Raw genomic sequence first — 21,754 nt, 5'->3', positions numbered from 1 at the left:
GGGCCGTTACTATTGAATATTTTTTAAGTCAATTTTTAGTTCGCAAAAATGTCATTTTGCATCTGTGTATTACAAAATCACTTTTCCCCCCCGGATTACTTTTTGTCAACTAATTATTGTTGTTTATTTGGTATTTAGTGATTATCGAGCAATATCACATGAGAGGGTTTGATGTTGTAACCTCGCCAAACGTTTTGAAAACTGATCCAATTACTGGTTGGGTCTTTGCTTTCCAAAATAAAAGCAGGTGTTTTCTAAATGTCCTGCTTTCATGAATGATGACAGAACTCAGAATAATTACTGTTGACTGGCTGAAATCAGACCGGTGGGACAGTTTTAAATTGAACAATAGTTCTAAACGATGACTCAAATATTTGTTGATTAATTATATTGTCGATAAATTCATTAATAGGTCAATTTTGACACCCCTAGATTAGACCTTTAAGTAATTTTTTTTCACAATACTATACTTTTTATATTTTTTTGTTAGGTAGTGTGTCGTGAACAATGCCAATATGCACCTTTGTTCAATAAAGGTTAAGAAACAGTAGATTGTGCAAATGTACCTCATGTGGAGGCGTTTGATGGATCAGGGGCGTCAGGAAGCATGTGCCATGTGCGTGCATGCGTGCCACCACCTTGTTGCTGACACCGCGCATTTATCCCGTAGGGGGGTGGAGACCATGCTTTGTCATTGAGGAGCTCAGCAGCAGCAGTTGTAACATTCTTTCAGTCCTCCCGCACTTCCGATGCTCAGCACGCTGCATCCCGATGCAGTCTCGTCGACACGCTGTGGATCGACACGCTGTGGTTCGACACGCTTTTCCCCCCTTGCCTCCTACACACACGGCGGACTTTGATTGTTGACGCATCTCCAATGTTTGGACCCGGGCTGGCGTGGCAAAGCGAAGGCACGTCCCAAGTGTCAAATACGGACCCGTCCTGCCGATGCGCCTCCTCCGCGTTTTGCTTTCGGTGGCACTCCAAATGCATGACACCTTTATGATTCACCCCCCTGCTCCTTCCCGCTGTGCTCCGCTCCTGTAAACAAATGGAAAGGTTCCAGTGTTCCATGCGCAAGCGGCTCTACAGCCTGCCGCCAAACATCGGGCAAAGACCTTTTGCGGTGGACGAAGGAGACAGCGGCGACAAGGACACGAAGAGGAAAAGTATTTTGCTGAGACACTTGTCCTCTTTGTCTCCCGCAAGCAGTTGCAGGAGCATCGAGGAGGGCTGCACGAATGCCGCCGGGAAGACCAACTTGAACGGGGACTGTCGCCGTTTCAGGGGCAGCGTCTCTTCCATCAGCGGGCGTCATCTTACCGGGTCAGATGCGGCGGAGCAGCGCCGCCTCATCCCGGAAGCGGACGCGGGTGTCGGGGACGGTTCCCCCGGAGAGCGCGGCCCGGCGACGGGGGTTCTGAGCGACGCGGCGGCCGGTCAGTCGTCCGTGTTTGACCAGACGAGTTTCATCAAGTTGGAAGGTACCGAGCAAATTATCCCCGAGGATGAGCGGCTCTACCAAGCCGGATTCATGCATCGGCAGTTTGGGGCGATGCTCCAACCGGGAGTCAACAAGTTCTCTCTGCGGATGTTGGGCAGTGAGAGGGCTGTGGAGCACGAAAGGGAGCGTGTCAAATCTGCTGGATTCTGGATTATACACCCATACAGTGATTTTAGGTAATTCATGCGCAGTCCCTGAAAGTTTTACACATCTTCTGGAATTACAAATACACCTGTCGTTACAGTCTATCAAGTATAAGAAGTGTATTAAAATTAATGCATTGCTCAAAACATAATGCTTTGCATTGGTTGAAATACGAAAACGGATCATGCTTTTATTATTGTTGTGCTAGTGTGGTATAGAGCTGCACTGGTTCAGACTTAAATGAAGGCGAACAACATTTTAGACAGAGCCCAGTGTAGTTTTCCATCACTGAAAACCACAATAACAGCACATTATCCAATTAATTCCGCACGGCTGGCGTTCTTATACCATTGTGATCACTTTAAAAGCAGAGTTCCAGTCATTAGGTTGTGTCAGTTTCACTAATGGCTTGGCAAGTGATCAGTGTTTGTGTTTCCCCGGTCACAAAATGTCACAATCAGATGGGCGAGCTAATACAGCGATTGTGCTACAATAATCCGACTGTCTAGAAAAGTGTCATCATTTCTGAAAATGACCATCGACTGAAGACTTGATCACACATACTGTAAAGGCCACTCTCGAGGGTAATCAATTCATGCCCGCTAAATGAGCTAAATAGGATCCAAAACATCTGAAAAGCACAATCGCATTCGATCAACTCTGGCTCCGCGGGAACATTTATCCCGGGTTATCCAACCAAACAGTTTTCCCTAAAATGAAATGTTTGTATCAAACATTCAAATTGCAATCCAATTGTTTTTGCGGCAGTCTTACACACTTGATAAATTTCGGCATGCCATCATGATCCTGTTTTGACATCTGACCTGGAAACTCGGCCATCCCTACTTTGTTGTACAGAAATGTGTGTCACTGCTGTTTTTCCACCACTCATCTGAATTACCCTTTTTTTTTAATACATATATATAATTTAGTGAGACCAGTGGATTAGATTAGAGGGAATGCAGCAGGAGCTTGGAAATGGGGTAATCAAAATAGGGTAACATGACCATCCAAGATATTAGAAGCACACATCAGGCGGGATTATTACAGCACAATTAGTTTAATGGAGTGGAGATGTGGATGGGGCCCGGTGCCACCCGCAACACGCTGACATTAGACGGACAGAAAGAGAGAGATTGGAATGGAATCAAGACACCCAGCTGTTTGCTCTGTGCTGTGTGCTAGGTGTCATGGCATCACGCTAGAGTGGTACATTAGGACATGCAGCCTACCCAACAAAACGCCCCCCCCCCCCCACCCCTGCCCCACTCACACTTTTTAGTGCACACTCTGAATGTTGCAATCGCTGCTGTATTGTTGCTTTTCTGCTCATGCAATTTAGTTTTCCCGTCATAGAAATAATGCAAAACGCTTCTCTCACCATATAAGCCATTTTATAGCACGATAACATGAGACCACGATTTGGTTTCAGTTATTCTCCAAAACCTTATATGACGCACTATGACCGCTTGTCTTTTCTGACATTAAACAGACCTGTGCCAAATGGGTTAGTAGTCCTACTGCTGCTATCTGAAATAATCAAATGTAAACGGAAGTAGCCCACATATTTTTGCACAAATGTACTGTAAATGTCAGTGTAACCCTTTCAGGGACAGCGGTTACGATAGTGGACAGCTTATCACGTTATCAGGTTACAGGGTCCATGAAAGGGTTAAATAATAGGCTTAAAAAAAATGTTTCTGACATAAATTGATTAAAAAAATACATTAAAAAGATGAGCTTGACTGTAATATAATTTTAAGAACATTTATTGCACAGATCTCAAAAGTCACAATCAAAACTCAGAAAAGTATTGTGAAAACAAATGAGTAATACATGCATCAATTTTTGGAATAATTTTTATCCTAAAAATTAATATCCTTTTAACTTTCTTATTTTTTATTGACAGAATATTCAATTTTGCAGTTCAATAACATTTCTTTTGTCAGTACAAAAATGAATTGATATACTTTCAATCTTTTATAACACTCCTCACGGGTGACTTACGGAACACGGGACCATTTCTTATTAACTGTGTGTGTAGTATTATTTTCAATTAAATTTTTTTCTCAAGACACTTATTACATTTCCTGCTCTTTTGCTGTTCATGTTTGCACACGCAGTTCCGGCGGGACCTATGTGGAATGTACTCTCACTCAAGCACTTAATTCGGTCTTTCACTCACGATAATATTGCGTTATTTTAGGAAGTTTCATAATTTCCTCTGATAATTACTCCTCGTCATCCCTTTGTAAAGACGATACTTGAAAGAAGTTTTGTTTATTCTCGCAGTGGAGGCGAGTTGATGGAGGCTGCGATTCATTAGTTAGGGTCGAACCCACAACGGGTTGAGCAGGCTGTCGTCGACGCTCGTTGCTAAACTTGCCATCGCTAGCTCGCCGTTACGCCGTCTTGCTTCGACCTGCCGTTTTACCGGGCTGCAGGTAGCATAAGCAGACCAACAAACCTTTTTGGGATGGTCATCACCATTGAGGAAAGAAATACTTAGAAATAGGGTCTCAGTTTTGTCATCCGTTGTGTTTTGCTGAGGCTCAAAATGCAAACTGCTTTCTAGTTTGAAGGTGTACCCAGCATGCCTTGATTGCCTTTTTTTTTAAAGTTCTTACTAATTACGGTTTTGTTGTTGTTAGTTTATTCTTTCCTAAGGCAGTAGTAGTTGTTATTATTATTCATTTCATTGTCTCTTAGATTTAATTTTGCACGTAGGATGACTGTTTATGCGACTCACTTCCTCATGTCTTCCAGTTGATGGCAGTTGTGTGGTACAAGAAACTTTAGTCAAAACTGTGGTTCACCAAATCAAGCGTCCTCCGATAATTTTATTACATGCAGCAGAAGACGATAGACAAATGACACGTCATATTACCCTGTACTTCATCGGAATGTGAAAAACATTCTTTGTTAGCATCCATTATTTATCTGTTTTCTATAATGCTTGTTCTCATTTGGGTCGGGGTATGCTGGAGCCAATTCCAGCTATATTTGGCTCAAACGTAGGCAACACCCTGAACTGATCTCCAGTCAGTTGCAGTGAACTTAAAGACAAAGAATAATTCACTCTCGTGGAAACTTTAGACTGCACTTCACCAAACATGCTTGTTTTTGGAATGCGGGAAGAGGGAGAACACGCAAACGCCACACAGGAAGTTCTAAGTCAACATTTGTACCTGACTCTCAAATGTCAGGCAAATGTGTGAACCATCAAATTACTGCGCAGCTCCATTTTTCTGCCAACATAGAAATGAAAGCACCCAAAAAACAAAATACCGTATTTTTCGGATTATACGTCGCTCCGGATTATAAATCGCACCAGCCAAAAAATGCATAATTAAGAAGGAAAAAACATATATAAATCGCACTTGAGTATAAGTCGCATTTTGGGGGGAACCTTATTTGATAAAATTCAACACCAAAAACATACACGTCGTCTTGAAAGGCAATTTAAAATACTAATAAAATAGAGAACAACAGGCTGAATAAGTGTACGGTATACTAACGTTACATGACTGACATGCCTGGTAATGTCAGTAACGACGTAACGTATTAAGTTATTCAGATAACTCTAGCATAAAGAACATGCTAACAAGTTTACCAAACTATCAGTTTCACTCCAAAGCACGAAATCCAATGAAATCTTCATCCTCGGTGTCACTTTTAAACAACTCCCCCAATTTGGGAGGTAGACGATGCGCCGCTTCCTCTTCTACGTCGCTTACGTCAGACTCATCGTCGATTTATCAACACAGGCCGAGAGCGCCCTCTTGTGGTTTAATGTGAAAATAACATGTGAAATGACATCATCGGGTGTTAATAATTTCACACATAAGTCGCTCCAGAGTATAAATCGCACCCCCGGCCAAACAATGAAAAAAACTGCGACTTATAGTCCGGAAAATACGGTAAGTACAGTAAAAAGCAAGAAAATAGTACAATGGGTGAATTGATTCGACCAAAGTCGCCATTTTGCTAATATGACTTAATATCCAAATGTAGTAGGCTCACACACGCATCCATCACGGCCGTGCCCTTTTTCAACCGCCGTGTCTTGAATGGCTGCTGTCTTTTATTATGACTGCGGTGGATATAGCAGCAGACGCTCTTTACTCGCTCGCATGGTAATACGATGGTGGGCCTGAGCCTCAGTCAGTACAGGTGTGTGTTAAGCCACCGAGCTGATGCAGGCTGTTGCGCTTCAGCTGCAGTCTGGCAACAAGAGATAAGCATCTCCAGTACAAATGTGATCCCTTTTTATTTCAGCTGTCCCTAATTGATCTAAGCTCCTTTCACCATTTTGTAAGCCTTTTTGTGTTCACTTTGCTTATAACTCCTCTCTCTTTGTGCTCTCGTGCTTTTTAACCGAGTTGCACTCTGACCCAAATCGTGCAAGATTCCTCTCCGCAGAGGTGCGCCGTCCCCACAACTGCGAGCTTTATTTTGAGGCAGGTGGCAGGATTGCACCAGCTCGTTGCCTGATCTCTGTGGCTCGAATGCTGCGTGCACAGTCAGCCGATGAGCCAAGAGGAGGCTCCGTAAAAGGGGGGACGGTAATGCACTGTCCCCTGCACACTTAATTTTTTGTGTGGTCCAGCTGTTCCGATGTTCTGCAGAGCAGTGACGTGTGCACAGCTCTAATGCTAACTACTCAACATCTGGCTGATGGGAGCTGACTTCTGGAGTTGACATGGATTCCCAGGAGATAACGGTGGATTTAGCCAGAGAGGGGATGAGCAATTAGGACCACTGTGTCACTGCAGCCACAACGGGCAGATGACGGGAGTAATGCAAATGCTTTGTTTAACAGACAACTGAAGGAAGTAATGGAAAGAGGAGCAATCTTAGCATCTTGCACATGAATCCAAAACTATCAAGAGTTTGCCAATAGGAACAGTAATATCTTAATATCATAGTACACAATATTAATTTTTTTGTGGGGGGGGGGTAGCCATCAGAGTTAGTGTTAGAGTGCTGCACACGCACACACAAAGACACACACACACACACATATAGGCACCTCTGCCTGCGCACAGTGCTCCGCTTTACACTGCTGCAGAGTCTAATTTGTATTTGGAGCACTCAGGAGACACTAACGATGTGAAAACATTCATCTGCGCTTTTTTGTTCTTCATGTATTGCCAACTTATCAAATGTTTTTCAAACGTGGGAGATTGCCGGAGAGCAAGCAGAAACGACCAAACCGAGATTGGCTAACCAGCTCCACCTAGCCCGATTTGTATCAACGCCATGAAAGTTTATACGTACATCATCATTATTGTCTTTAATTTGAAATCTTCCCTCAACAACAAGAGACACAATCACATTTTCGTAAAACCTCAAACATGACACATTTGATTTGATTTTGTCATATTTTCATTGCTGGTGGATGGTTACCTGACAGTTGTGTGAAGTTGGTCTCGTTATTTTCTTGTAAGTGTTCCGAGCCCATGAGATGAAACAAACCAATCTTAATTCATATCAAGTGAACCTTATCACACAACCAGCTTCGGCCTACAAGCTTCCCACCTGTACCCAGCACATGATTACAGCCTCACCAAAACACAGTTTCCCCTTAGGTCTTCTTTTTCTCCTGTTATCATCATTACGGATCGATTTGCTGCCATCATGAGCACTCTCCTCCTCATCGCAAGCTGCTGATACGTATTCAGGCATAGATTACAGTGACGCCTGTTGACAGGAGGGCGGAAGCCTCATTTAATCAGCTCTGTTTAAAGTGAATCCTGCACCCATCAATGTTCATCCCTCGTCAAACAAGTTGGTCTTGAGGATACGGCGTGTTAGTGTGCCCTCACATGTCACAAGTGCCTTTAGGGGGTGGGAGCCGTCTTTGGGGGCTGTTGATTTGCTCTCGCCGCCGCTGGCGCAAGTGAGCAGGTGTGTCAGGCCGCTGGTTGATCAATTCGGGGTTAATTAGTTGTCCAGGATGGATTGCGCGTGCGCTCGCTCCGCTCGAGATTGTATTCACGTGGAGGTTTTCCTCGGCTTGGCTGAGATGCATTGGACTGATTATTGCTGTGCTTAGTGCCGCATTTAGATTGAAATCACTCTTTCTAAAAGGTCCTTCATACATCAGCTACTTCAAGGAGAAATTTAATGCAGCGTGCAAAAACAAAAGGCCGTGTAGATATGATGACCAGAATCAATTGGCCACGCAGCTCGAGACAGAACAGAACGCGCCGGTGCTGATTCCTGGAGCGGTGAGTCAGGTGTGGAAAATCTATATTTTCTTATGGGAGCAAATCAGATGGACTTTTAGTCTCCATCCTCGTGCCCTGAAGCGCAGTGTTGGACAAAAATAGAGGCAGCACATTCTCAGAGATATTCAGCAGGATATGATGCAGAAGTTGAGCAAAGTTCGACCATGTAAGCTGAAAGTATTTTTCAACAGCATACGCGTTGCTTCACCGGTCGTGGCTATGTGCGAAACACCACTGCTTGAGTAATAATTTGCCAAAATCGGATACAGTCTTGTAGCAAGTGTATCTGTTAACCCCTTGACTTTCTTAATTTGTATTTTTTCAAGCCTAGCTTAATTATCAACAATGATTCCATAACCACTGTGCCATGGAACATTAGCTAGAGCAGTTTTGCCGGTCGGCGAGATTATCCAATTTGACTTCATTGGTCCCAAAATATTTACAACAAATAACTTATTTGTTCATTTTTCTATTTCAGCCCACAATTGAATGCGCTTCAACTAAAAAACAGAAAGTGCAAGAAACCTGGAATGTGTCAGATCGCAAACTCCAAACTACAAACTATACATTTTCCCCATCAGTGTGTGCCTGACGATCAGCCAACCAAAACAAATACTGCTCCGCTTGCTTCGTTTGGTGTCCGAGAAGAGCCGAGAGTTCTGGCAGGAAAACCTGGGGCCGCCTTACCATGACAATGAGCTAGCTCACAATGCCATGAGCATCTGACAGTTCCTGGCTGAGAAGAGCATCACCGTGCTGGAGCAATTTCTCTAATTACCCAACCTGCCTCCTTGTGAATTTTTTTTTTTACCTCCTTCCCAAGTTTAAGAAAGTTATGAAGGGGACAACAAGAAGACGCGATGACAGCCGTAGAGCACAGGTGTCAAAGTCAAGGCCCGGGGGCCAGATCTGGCCCGTTACACCATTTTATGTGGCCTGCAAAAGCAAATCAAGCATGTCAAGTTCCATGATGCTTGCTAAAGTCTGAACCAAAATTTCAAATTGGCATATGTAATCCACAATAACAGTCATTCTTCTTGACTTCTGATTGTAAAACTAGTTATTCATCAATTTGCGGAGGGTATTAAACATTTATATGGTTTCCCAAAATTCATAACGGCCCTCCAAGGGAAACCGTAACTACAATGTGGCCCGCGACAAAAACGAGTTTCACACCCCTGCCATAGAGGATCCCGGAAGAATCCTTTTGAGGCATGCATGATAATGTGGCATGCAGAGAAGGCTAGGAAATGTGTTTGAGGGGAAAATTTCACATTTGTAGCTTCAATTTGAAATATATCTTTTGTGACGGAAGTCACAACGTAATGGCCAGATTTCAAATCAAATTCAAATTCAAAACATTTCAATTCCCGACTACATTTGGGTGTAAATTGAGACAAGATCTTCATTATTTCAGTTTGAATACTTTTTGTGCCATCTTTGTGAGATTTTCCTTTTGTAAAACACATCCTTTGTCTCAGCAAAAGTTGCCAAACTCGGAACAATATGACACTGTTCAATTCAGTGCCATTACTTTCCATGCCTCACACCATAGGAAGCAGTTCTTGGATCTGCTACAGAAGTCATATCTAATTTGTCGATGAAATGTATACTGCACTAGCTTTGTGGATTCACTGTCTCAGTTATACTGAATAGCATTGAAGTTTTTGAAAATACATATGTACTATGAAACTAAAAGTTTCCACTTGTTTATCTCTCCCTCGGTCTGAAATCAAATCTTGAAGAATTACAAAACCTTGAAATCATCTATCTGACTCGCAAAAGTTCAACGCATCGTTTTCCCTGCTGCCAATAATAATGTGTTCAAACGGTTTCCCACGTGGGCTGCGTGGGTTTTTCTGTCTGTTTTAGATTCTACTGGGATCTGACCATGCTGCTTCTGATGGTGGGAAACCTCATCATCATCCCTGTGGGCATCACCTTCTTTAAGGACGAGCACACGCCGCCCTGGATCGTCTTCAACGTCGTCTCGGACACTTTTTTCCTGATGGACCTGGTCCTCAACTTTCGCACGGGTATCGTCAAAGAGGACAACACGGAGATCATTCTGGACCCGCAAAAGATCAAGATCAAGTACTTGAAGAGCTGGTTTGTGGTGGATTTCATCTCCTCTATACCCGTGGACTACATCTTTCTCATCGTAGAGACTCGCATTGACTCGGATTTTTACAAGACTGCGCGAGCGCTGAGGATCGTGCGCTTCACCAAAATCCTCAGTCTGCTTCGCCTGCTACGCCTCTCCAGACTCATCCGCTACATCCATCAGTGGGAGGAGGTACACTGAACACAAATTGACTGTAATGAATGATAAACTGTATTTCCCCCCTCACCTACCGATTAGTTAGTTACACCCAGCGGTGCTGTAAAGGAGGGAAAAGTAGAGCCCGGACTGAGATTGTTTTCTTGAGCTCCGAGTCCCTCGCTACGCCACTGTGTGTGCACCCGCACTATAATGAGACCCCCACCCCTCCTCCACGAAAAAAATGTTGACATCAGTCTGAGACTGTTGATAATATTAGTATGAAGTGCCTTTGGTGTCCTCATCAGAATCACAATGTTATCACCAACTGTGACAAAATAATGAAGCTCAAGCATTTTATTGTATGTGGCCAAACATTTTCACACATGCCAGTACATTGCTAAGTCTCTTAAGATCGGTTTTCTTCATTTTCCCTATTTTATTTTTCATCAGGTACACAGTATGTGATTTTTGGCATGTCCCACACATTATGGCACAGGTGTCAAAGTCAAGACCCGGGGGCCAGATCTGGCCCGCCAGATCATTTTATATGGACCGCGAAAGCAAATCAAGCATGTCAAGTTCCATGATGCTTGCTAAAGTCTGAACCAAAATTTCAAATTGTCGTATGTAATCCACAATAACAGTCATTATTCTTGACTTCTGATTTAAAAAGTAGTTATTAATCAATTTGTTGTGCGCTGTGCATGTAATATGTGGAGAGGATTAAACATTTATATGGTTTCCCAAAATTCATAGCAGCACTCCAAGGGAACCCTAACTACAATGTGGCCCGCGACAAAAATGAGTTTGACCCCCCTGCATTATGGGATAGGTGCATAGTCAATATTTACATATTTTGTAATTTTTTAAATGATACGATGTGTATCACTCGATGTTGTCAAATTTACCATTTCGAATCTGTCATCATGAAATATCAAAGGATTAAATATCTCATCTGAAAAAAATATTTGCTAAACATTACACAGTCAGCTTGCGAATTGAATCATTAAGTAAAGGTCCACAATGTGATCATAAAATGATAACGTTAGCTTAAATTGAACACACACACACACAAAAAGTGCAGATAGTCGAGCAATATGTATTTCGAGCAACAACTCTACTTAATACAAATGAATATGAAGTTCACTGGAAAATCTCTGATTTTTATTTGTGAAATGAGGAAGACTCAGTCTTTTTATTTTGGCACAATTGTCCCTGTTAGTGCAGCAGTGCAAAACTGCAATAGAGATTACATTTGCCTCTTATGTATTGTTATTGCCATAGGTCAATTTCGGAAATTCTTTACAATATAAAGTATTTTTTAAACATTAATAAGTCAATATTGTATGTCGAGTACTCTCTTGAGACTTAAAAACAAACTAGCACATTTATTTCAGAATAATTTTCCCCAACACCTTTCAATTCACATACTTATCGTCAGGCTGCATTTCCAATGAGACAATAATATTGGTGGCAGGTTATTACGCAATAATGGACTAGCCTTTTGTTCTCTACAGAAGATTAAGAGCACTATGGTCCGTTATAGGACAACTGTCGCCATTGGCATACAGAGAAAAGAACAGACTCCATTTTGCAAATCCTCTCATTGCATGAGTGAGAATTCCAATTTCATAGATTTATTTACGAAGAGATATTCATCACATTGTTTCACGTCCATTAATGATGATAATCTGTGTGTGTGTCTCAGGTTTTCCATATGACCTATGACCTGGCCAGTGCTATGGTGCGTATCATGAACCTGATTGGTATGATGCTGCTGCTGTGTCACTGGGATGGCTGTCTGCAATTTCTGGTTCCCATGCTTCAGGACTTCCCTCCCGATTGTTGGGTCACTCGAAATAAGATGGTGGTAGGTTTGTTGTTTTTATTCACGAGCTTCTCAGACCAAGCACGTTGACAGAAAAAAAAGGATTGTGATGCATACCGGTGACAGGCTGTCATTTTGTACCTGGTCCTTAAGTTGTGACCTACCTAATTTTTATATTACTGTATGGAGCAGCTACATACTTTGAAGTTTTGCTCGTGCCAACTATAACCCGAGGACATAAAATGCTGACATCATAATTTTCCCCCTCCAGAATGACACGTGGGGTCAGCAATATTCTTACGCTCTCTTCAAAGCCATGAGCCACATGCTGTGCATCGGTTACGGGCTGTACCCGCCCATAGGAATGGCCGACGTGTGGCTCACCATCCTCAGCATGATTGTGGGCGCAACCTGCTTTGCCATGTTTGTGGGGCACGCCACTGCCCTCATTCAGTCACTGGACTCCTCCAGGAGGCAGTACCAAGAAAAGGTAGGAGGCCACTAGTCGGCAATGCACCGCAATGACTTTTCAGGTCAAAGAGATGAAATATTGAGGATGGATGTGACACCGCAGTTTTTGCGGTGATGGGTATGTGCGTGGCTTACACTGACCTCTACACAACAGAGAAATACACTCACTGGACACTCTTTTGGTCATTAAAAGTGACTTTAATCTGCTATAATAGTCATCATTCTTTGCAGAGAATAGAAAATCTATGCCTTTGATATATTGGGTATAGTATTTCCCATTATGTGTGAGCATTTACGGATTTAAATGTAAAGTTATGTTTGTTTTCAATACACAACATATTTCTCTCACCCCTTTGCTCTAGTTTGCCAGTAAACTTCAACTGGGAGTGGCAATAAACAGCTTGAAGCCTCTTTTTCGAAAGAGTTTTTCACTATCTGCCAAACTATGAATGAAGTCATATCTGGGCGTAAAAAAAAAAAGTGGTCACTCGTATCTCAACGCAGAAACGGTCGGCAGATAGTGAAAGGTAGACCTACAGCAGAACAAAAACAAATATAGGTCGGATCCATTTTCCATCCGTGGTGTTTTGCAGCAAGAGTACATGGTTGAAGGACACAGTAGTTAATAACATTAGCCGCAGCCTACAGAGCACCGCTTGTATTTGTCAGATGGGGCAGAAGCCCGAACCTACACCCTGGACAAGGTTTCACAGATGGCCTGACCGTTCCTGAGCCAACGCATCAAACAGATTAATTATCATATTACATTTGTCATGACTTTGCGTTTCGCTTTTGGATTATCATTGCTGCTTGTCTTCATATTTGTCTCATCGTATTTCGATTGTGGTCGCAGTACAAACAGGTGGAGCAGTACATGTCCTTCCACAAGCTGCCCGCGGACATGCGTCAGAGAATCCATGACTACTACGAGCACCGCTACCAGGGCAAGATGTTTGACGAAGAGAGCATTTTGGAGGAGCTGAATGAACCGCTGCGAGAGGTCAGAAGTAATCTGCTTTGGGGATTTTCACCTCCTGTATGACTGCTACTGGGTCCTAAATACAGTATGTTGATTGCATTGGAAATGTCATCACATCAAATGTAAAGCTGGGCCTTGACAGTTGACATTCACTTTCACCACCACTATCACCATGTGGACTGTCTCAATATTTGAAATGTCCTTTAACTTTGGTGGGAAATATACAGAAAAATAAATAAAAAAGTATATTTATGATTTTGCGGCCTGGTGGTGCAGTGGTTAGCACGTCAACCTCACAGTGCAGAGGTACCGGGTTCAATTCCAGCTCTGGTCGTGGGTTCGATCTCGGTTCCCGCCTTCCTGTGTGGAGTTTGCATGTTCTCCCCGGGCCTGCGTGGGTTTTCTCCGGGTACTCCAGTTTCCTCCCACATTCTAAAAACATGCATGGCAGGCTGATTGAGCACTCTAAACTGTCCCTAGGTGTGAGTGTGAGCATGGATGGTTGTTCATCTGTGTGTGCCCTGTGATTGGCTAGCAACCGGTTCAGGGTGTCCCCCACCTACTGCCTACACCCCCAGCACCCTCCGCGACCCGTGTGAAGATAAGCAGATCGGAAAATGAATGGATGGTTCGATTTTCTTCTTCCCATTTTGTTTTGCGTGGTTTTGTCTGAATAAAAAATAGCAACAATAATATTAATAATAATTTTGTTTGTTTTTTCTCCTTCTTTCTGCCTACATTCTTGCTGCTGGAGGCTGTAAATTTCCCCAGTGTGGGACAAATAAAGGATATCTTATCTTATCTTAATTTAATTATTTTTACTTGGTGCACCTGAACTGATAAACTAAACAGTGATCCCGATGGCTCTAAATGGCCTGCACACAATCTTTTCACCATATTTACAATCATGCAATCTTATTAGTAGATGCAAGAGCTCATTAAGCGAGTGCTACTATTCACGCAGCTTTCATAATGACTGCAAACGTATGAACTGTACGGCACGCAAATGCCTCGCCGATTATGCCTCCGTCGGGAGAGCAGAAGCAACAAAAGCACTCGCACTCCGTAGTCAAGTCAAATTTATTTATATAGCCCTTAATCAAAAAAAAAAGTCTCAAAGGAATTCATACACCCGCAGTTCACAAATAGTAACGACATCCCCTGATCTTAACCCGACAGGCGGGCAAGGAAAAAAAAAAAAGTGGAAAAATGAGAAACCTTGAGAAGGGGCCACACATGGGGGAATCTCACTTCCAGGATGATCAGGCTGCAATGGATGCCGATTGGGCAAAATTTTAACACGATGTGGTGCAATAGTATATTAGTTCGAATAGTGCAAGTGTCCATGTAGTACTCTGTACTTAAGTAAAAATATAAAAGTACACATTCTGAAATGTAAGTACAAAAGTAAAAGCGATTTCCTTTAACTGTCAGTTGTATGCTTCTTTGGGTAGCTTTGTAGCAAGGAAAAAACAACAACAACAACCTTGTTGTTGTTATTCTTTGATTGACTTAATGCTCATACCGAGAATAAAAGCCACCATGTAGAAAGTACAGATATCTGTTTTCAAATGTAGGGAGTAAAAATAAATGGCAGTCAGAAAATATATGTTCTTATTGTAAATATACTGTATTCTTACTCATCAAGTACAGTGTCCAACTATTTGTACCGCTTGACTTCCCACCGCTACTGCAGGAGATCATCAACTTTAACTGCCGTAAACTCGTGGCCTCCATGCCTCTGTTTGCCAACGCCGATCCCAACTTTGTCACCTCCATGCTGACCAAACTGCGCTTTGAGGTCTTCCAGACAGCCGACTACATCATCAGAGAGGGAACCATCGGCAAGAAAATGTACTTCATCCAGCATGGGGTTGTCAGCGTCCTGACCAAAAACAGCCAAGACACCAAGCTGTCAGATGGCTCTTATTTCGGAGGTAATCTCCCCCCACACAACGGGCCGTTTAATGCATACTAATACAACCCCTGGCTGGCAGCGGTTCACTGATGTGAAGAAGTGGTAATAGTCTGCCTTGTTCTGATTTATTTTGCTCAGGCACTCAGCAGATTAACTTCCCGCGCACTATTGCGGCTCGGAAAAAAATTGTCCACATCATCTCCTTAAAAGGGGCTCGGGACTAAGAGTGGCAGAGATTGTTTGATCTCTTCTTCCATCTGTGGGGTTTCCCCCTTTTTTATCACAATATTCTAGAGCTGAATTGTATATATTTGCTTATATGTTTTGATGCGATGGGACATACTGTATCAATGACGGTTTCACTATTTCATCAGTCAGGTACAATTTGATAAAACCTAATAAGTCTAAGTTAAGCCTTTTAGAGTGAATCCATGTCACCGGTGGTCAAATTGCAAGTGAAAATGTGTTTGGACAAATACACGGACGATGAATTCTGTCAGCAGTCCCATGTGTTCATCTGACAAGAATATATTAAATCAATATTCAGGACAGCAAAATGAGAACGTGAGAGACCGTGTGTGTTTGTGTCTATATATCCTCAATATGTCTACCCTTAAAAATATGTCGAATCCCCCCCGCCCCCTTCCCCCAAATGGCGCTTTATTTAATTTTTCTGATCTGGCACGACAGATTAGGTCAGGACAAACTGTAAGCTGCAGAAATTGCATTAAGTGCTCCATCTGTGGAGTTCAGAGGCAGCGCTCTTCGTTTTCATCAGCGACCTCTTGCTGAAACCTTTTTGCCAAATTTATTTGATTTTGTTTCCGGAATGAGCAAACACTTCGATATTTTCTCTTTTTATATTTTTATCCTTTTTTTATGAATCATCTCCAAAACTGTATTTACATGATAAAAAATGTCCTAATATTTTTAAGAATAATCAAACACCAAATTTTTATCAGTCACTACAGTATATAAATTGCATCAGTCAAAAAATGCAGTAGAAAAAAAAAAGCCTTTGAGTCACCCTGAAGTATAAGATGCTTTTTTTTGGGAGGAAATTTAATTTACAGAAATCAAGACCAAGAACAGTGGAGCTCAAACTTGAACCCAAAATAGAACCAGATGGCGAATGCATTAAACACACTGTACCTTTAAGTTGGGTGAATAATATATTTTTCTCACCCTCCCTGCAGAGATTTGCCTGTTGACCCGAGGCAGAAGGACCGCTAGTGTGCGAGCAGAGAACTACTGTCGCCTCTACTCTCTGTCGGTGGACAACTTCAACGAGGTACTGGAAGAATATCCAATGATGAGGAGAGCGTTCGAGACGGTGGCCCTCGACCGGCTGGACCGCATCGGTGAGAACTTTGGGGATAAAAATTCCAGTGCATTTAAGGCTTTTGACCCTTATGCTATGGTAATTTAGAAGCTGCCATGCAGTCCTTATATTGATCAGGAGTGATATTTTGACTTATTGTATGATTTGTTTTTTCCCCATGATTTGTTTTTTGTTTATATATATATATATATATATATATATATATACTGTATATATATAATTTAAATATATAATTTTTTTGCTTTGTGTTGCAAGCCAAAAAGGTGTGGTACGAACAAGCTTCAGATATGCTTCCAGTTTAGCCAAGTGTGGGAAAGAAAGGGAGCAATGACTTCAATGCTCTCTCCTGTCCCAAAAACACCACAGTGTGTTTAATAAGTTTTAAAAAATCACTCTGTAGTGTAAAATGTAAACATGAAAACCATAATAAAAGCAATTAGAGGCTGCCCGTTTGAAACACACCGAGGTCATCTCCAGCCATGCATTTCTAATTCTTCTTCCTCTTTTAACAACAGGGAAGAGAAACTCCGTTCTTCAGCATAAAGTCCAACATCACCAAAGTTCTGGCACGTTAAACCTCCAAGAGAGCGAGATCATCCAAAGGATAGTGCAGCATGACCGAGACATGGCCCAGTGCACGCGACTGAACCAGACCAGCAACACACAGATCTTGAACATCCCACCCGCACCTTCGTCACCCACCCCGGTCATCTGGGCCCCTCTTGTTCAGGGTCCGCTCCAGGCCGCTGCCGCCACCACGCCATTGGCACTGGCTTTGGCTCACCATTCCCAGCTGCCCCACATCCTCTTTCATCATCCTCTCATCCCTGGCTCCCTAAAAGACCCAATCAGCCATCCAAAAAGAACCCACCCTGGAGCACTGCCATCTAGCGTCTGTAGCTCAGTGGCCAATTCTCCCGTGGGTTCGACTAAATTCCGCACAGAGGTTGAGACTCCCACTCTGGCCTCCATCACAGCACCACATCTCTCCACAGGGCCCTCGCCTACTCTGACATCCCAGCCCATCTTCACCAGCAGTCTGCAGCCCCTGGCCCCTCCCACTCAGGCGACCCACCATCCTCCCCACTCGGGCTTGGCCTCAGTCTTCCCCATCAGCCAAGCCGCCGTCTCCTGCACTTGCACTGCTCAACTCCACCCACAGCCCTTCCACGGAGCCATGACCACCCCGCCCCATCCGATCAGTTTGCTCCAGCAGGAGGAGATGGTAGGGCTCGCGGGGAAATTCCCGGCCCCCTCCTCTTACTCCATAAGTCCTCTGATCTCCAGCTCTGTCAGCCCGATTCTAAGCCAGCTGCAGCAGAGCTCTCATGCCATCACACAGCAGATGGGGTCATGTCATGGCAGCGCAGGGAGGATCACCAGCAGTCTGAACTTCCCACATTTTCCCATCATCACCAGCACACAGTCCTTCGGTAGGACATCTGCAGGCAGAGGCGGGGCCGCAGAGTCTCTGGCGCAGCACAGCCTGGCGGGGCTCCATTCGGTTTTCTTGCCGCAGGTTCTTCCCGAGCAGTCCGCCCTCGCTTCCCTGACGCAGTACGGCTCAGCGGAAGCTTCGCCTTGCTACACTCCTCCTCTCCACAGTCCCGGCTTACAGAGCCCTGTGAAGGGAAGGACAGTTTACCAAAGCGAGCCACCCGGGCCCAAGAACTCTCACAACCCTCTTATAGTTCAGACCTCGTGCCCAGCCAAGGTGGCATTTACCATCAGGGAGAGCAGCGACTCACCAGCCGAGCTCTTTACGCAGGAAATAAAGACCATCTCAGGCTCTTACAGTTCTTTACACCACACACAAGACAAACTTTTGGCGATCACCTCAGGGGGGGCAACAAGCTCCTTCTCCTCCCCTGACGCATCCACTAAACCCCAGGCCACGATTGCGGGTCACACCACCGCTGTCACCTGGACATATTCAGGACTTCAACCTCAGAACCAGTTTCTAGCTGTAAATTCTAAAAGGTTAGAGAGCCAACACAACCAGTCTAAACTTCCCTCAAGCTTGTGAGGCTCAGACGCACCCTCCTTTCATCAACACAACTCAAGACTCTCCACTCGTGCATCTCTTTTTACTCCCCACTTTGCTCCTTTGAACATAGGAGGGTGTGTGATTCTTATCTGATTGTGGATTTCCACCACAGAATGTATGGCTTACTGGTAAGAATGAACTGTTTCTAGAGCATATTTCTCCTTAAAATAGAGCAATAAAGCCCATTTTGTGGGTAAATAGCACCTTATGGAAATAAGAATTTATCAATTTATCTATGAAGTGTACACACAAAATGTGATTCTTCCAGCTGTTTAGCCCTGTTTTCTTCGCTACCTTTTGTCTTCACTTATTTACAGCTTTGTCAAGTTTGATGAAACCGACAAAAAATATTGTTCTTAAAAAAAAGTGTCCCCTCTTCTCAGCTATGAATGCAAAGTTAGTCTAAAGACAACCCAAGGGGCATCGTTGGACTCAAACTTGCTCATGGTGGATGCTAGATGTTGACAAGGATCCATCGAATGCACATACTGTATGGAATTCTCAGCACATACGTGGGGTAGACACTTTCCAGGTTGGTGACCAGATGATCTTATCTCTGCTTGCTGTTTGTGGATGATGTTTGACTTTCAGGGCTTTTGGGGACAAATTTGCAACTACAATGATGAACAAGTACATTCAAATTTGGAAGCCATGGTTCGTGGAAAAAAATGAATTACCCCATGTGGGTTAGGAGGGAAGTCCTACCTCAGATGGAGGGCGTCAAAGTCTTGTAATGAAAGATGTCAAATGTGTCCTGAGCTCGACTGATAGATTGAGGATGCGGTCTATGTACCGGTGTGTCCTCGTGAGGAGAGATTTGAGTCCACCGGCGAAGCTCGCTATTTACCTGTCAATCTACATTTCCCCTTTCACCGTTGGTCATAAGATTTAGGTAGCGACCAAAAAGAGAGAGAAAGTGTAGGTACAAATGTCTGAAAGAGGTTTCCTATGCATGGTGTCCCAGCATATTCGGGAGGAGCAGTGTGGTTTTCGCCTGGCCGTGGGACAGTGGACAGACCCCCTCAGCAGGGTTCTGGCACTTTGCCCAGCCAACCTACTTATGCTTTGTGAACTTGTAGAAGGTTTCACCCATGTCCTGTAGAGGATCCTGTGGGAGTATGGAGTCCAGAACGCCATAATATGGGCTGTTCAGTCCCTGTAAGACCAGTATCAGCGTTTGGTCAGCATTCCAGACAGTTAACAGTATTTCCAGTTAGGGTTGGACTCTGTCAAAGCTGCCCTTTATCATTGATTCTATTCATAACATTTATGGATAGAATGCTTTTTGCAAATGAAGTGATTCTGTTGGCTCTGTCAAGTTGGGATTTTCATCTCACACTGAAGCTGTGGTGATTCTCTCAATCTTTGGGTCGTGACCGAAAGAGCAAGATCACGGACACAAGCGGACGAATTAGATTTCCTCCGCATTGGTGTCTGGTCTCTCCCTTAGAGATAGAGTTATCCTGGAGGGGTTCGGGGTAAGCTGGCGCTTCTCTTTATCAAGAGTAGCCAGATGAGGAGACTCGGACATCTGCGCCTCCTGGCCGCCTTCCGGGTGAGGTGTTCTGAGTACTCGCCAATATCAGGCCCCGGACACGCAAGGCCTCAGAACCCGCTGTAGAGACTGTCTCTTGACTGGCATGGGAACGTCTCTGGATTCTCCTGGAAGAGCTGGCGCAAGTGGCTGAGGTTAGGAAAGTCAGATCTTCTCTGCTTAGGATCTTTCCGCCGCAACCTGACCTCGGATAAGTGGAAGAAACTGTGTGGATGGTGTCCGAGCTCAACCTTAGTGAGAGAACTCCAACATCTGTGTAAATGATTATTCAAATCACTCCTGGAGGTCGCCATGACCAACCAACCATGAGGAGATCCTACAAGAGAACTCTGATGTCCTGGAGAGATTGTCTGTCACAGCGATCCGAGAATGCCATTTGGCCCTTTTGAGGGAAGGAGGGAAGGTGTTGACCAGTGACAAGTCTGGACACCTCTGCTTAGACTGCCCTTGCAAAGAAACTGGATAAATGGATGTTCTTATTTGTCTGTATGTCTTCCAAATTGTTTCAGCAACACTGCACAGCAGAACGGGGCACACAAATCTGATCATGTTTGTCAAAGTAGTGAATGTAATGTTTTTCTACCTGGGTGGACCATGTAGGTCATCAGGAAGATTATCCTGAGTGAAAGAGGCGGCATGGTTGTCACTTTGTTGTCCTATTGCAACCTTTTTCAGAGGACAGTTGGGACATCTAAGCCATGCTTTTTGTATATCCGCTCTTTTATGGCCATGAACGAGTACTGTGAATTGTTGGGATGTAATTAGGAGCGACACGGCAAATGTGAATGTTTCTTGCACCAGTCAAAGGGCTAAAAGCAATTACTTGGGAAATGTGATGAACAACAAACACCGATGGGTCACATTGCTATACATTGACCTCTTTTTCATTGTATCTCATCGAATCACATCACGAACCGAATCCTCTTTTGTGTTAATAACTCCATGTTGCTTAATGGCACCTTGCTGTCAAGAACTCGCGATCAGTCATGGCTGGGCATCCTCGGCGTCGATTAGCTGCCTGGTTTGTGGATCTTGAGGATGAGTCCTGTTGCGACTGTGTGACGCTTTGGGTCACTAAGCAGCCTCTGCTGGTGGACTCGATCAATCCCTCATTACTATTCTCCTCCAAGCCCATAACACCAGAGGCATGAGTGCAGCTTGACTCGAAGGTTACCGTGGGTGCAAGGTGTGCATTTTCCTCTGAAGGTCAGTCATCCATTTCTATATTCAATATTCATTGTTGTTTTTGATGCCTTTGACGTCGGAGGATTTCATCTCTTATGTGCATAGAGTATGTGAGCTCTATCTTATTATTTTCAGTATGGAATCCAATGCAATAAATGATTAGCTGCTCAATGATGCTTGTTCTTACTGTTGCCTTATTTACAGAAGCAGAATATGACACCATGAAGTTTTTAAATACATGATTACATCAGGTATGCTAGACTTTATATTCCATATTAACAAACC

The 21,754-nt window shown here is 43.7% G+C and overlaps 1 protein-coding gene across 1 annotated transcript; it reads left to right on the top strand.

The window, feature by feature from the left end:
* Positions 1 to 82: 82 nt before the first annotated feature.
* Positions 83 to 21,643, top strand: LOC147206261 (potassium/sodium hyperpolarization-activated cyclic nucleotide-gated channel 3-like). The gene is made up of 8 exons (XM_086108894.1): positions 83 to 1,680; positions 9,754 to 10,177; positions 11,853 to 12,014; positions 12,244 to 12,462; positions 13,297 to 13,443; positions 15,119 to 15,359; positions 16,537 to 16,701; positions 17,198 to 21,643. The coding sequence occupies exons 1-8, from the start codon at positions 1,052 to 1,054 to the stop codon at positions 18,706 to 18,708; spliced, it is 3,498 nt and encodes a 1,165-aa protein (XP_085965020.1). The 5' UTR covers positions 83 to 1,051; the 3' UTR covers positions 18,709 to 21,643.
* Positions 21,644 to 21,754: the final 111 nt, after the last annotated feature.

This window comes from Hippocampus guttulatus, chromosome 4 (assembly GCF_054856545.1).
Source record: "Hippocampus guttulatus isolate MCC_2025c chromosome 4, RoL_Hgut_1.0, whole genome shotgun sequence".
Lineage (NCBI taxonomy): Eukaryota > Metazoa > Chordata > Actinopteri > Syngnathiformes > Syngnathidae > Hippocampus > Hippocampus guttulatus.
The sequence above is the reverse complement of the archived record's forward strand: the minus strand, read 5'-3'. Positions and strand labels throughout refer to the sequence as shown.

What these genes read in the sequence shown, in the direction of transcription:
- LOC147206261 (XM_086108894.1), top strand. Translation starts at nt 1,052, where the DNA reads ATGGAAAGGTTCCAGTGTTCCATGCGCAAGCGGCTCTACAGCCTGCCG. An exon ending in TGAATGAACCGCTGCGAGAG is followed by an intron (nt 13,444 to 15,118) that starts GTCAGAAGTAAT and finishes CCGCTACTGCAG; the next exon opens with GAGATCATCAACTTTAACTG. An exon ending in CGACCGGCTGGACCGCATCG is followed by an intron (nt 16,702 to 17,197) that starts GTGAGAACTTTG and finishes TTTTAACAACAG; the next exon opens with GGAAGAGAAACTCCGTTCTT.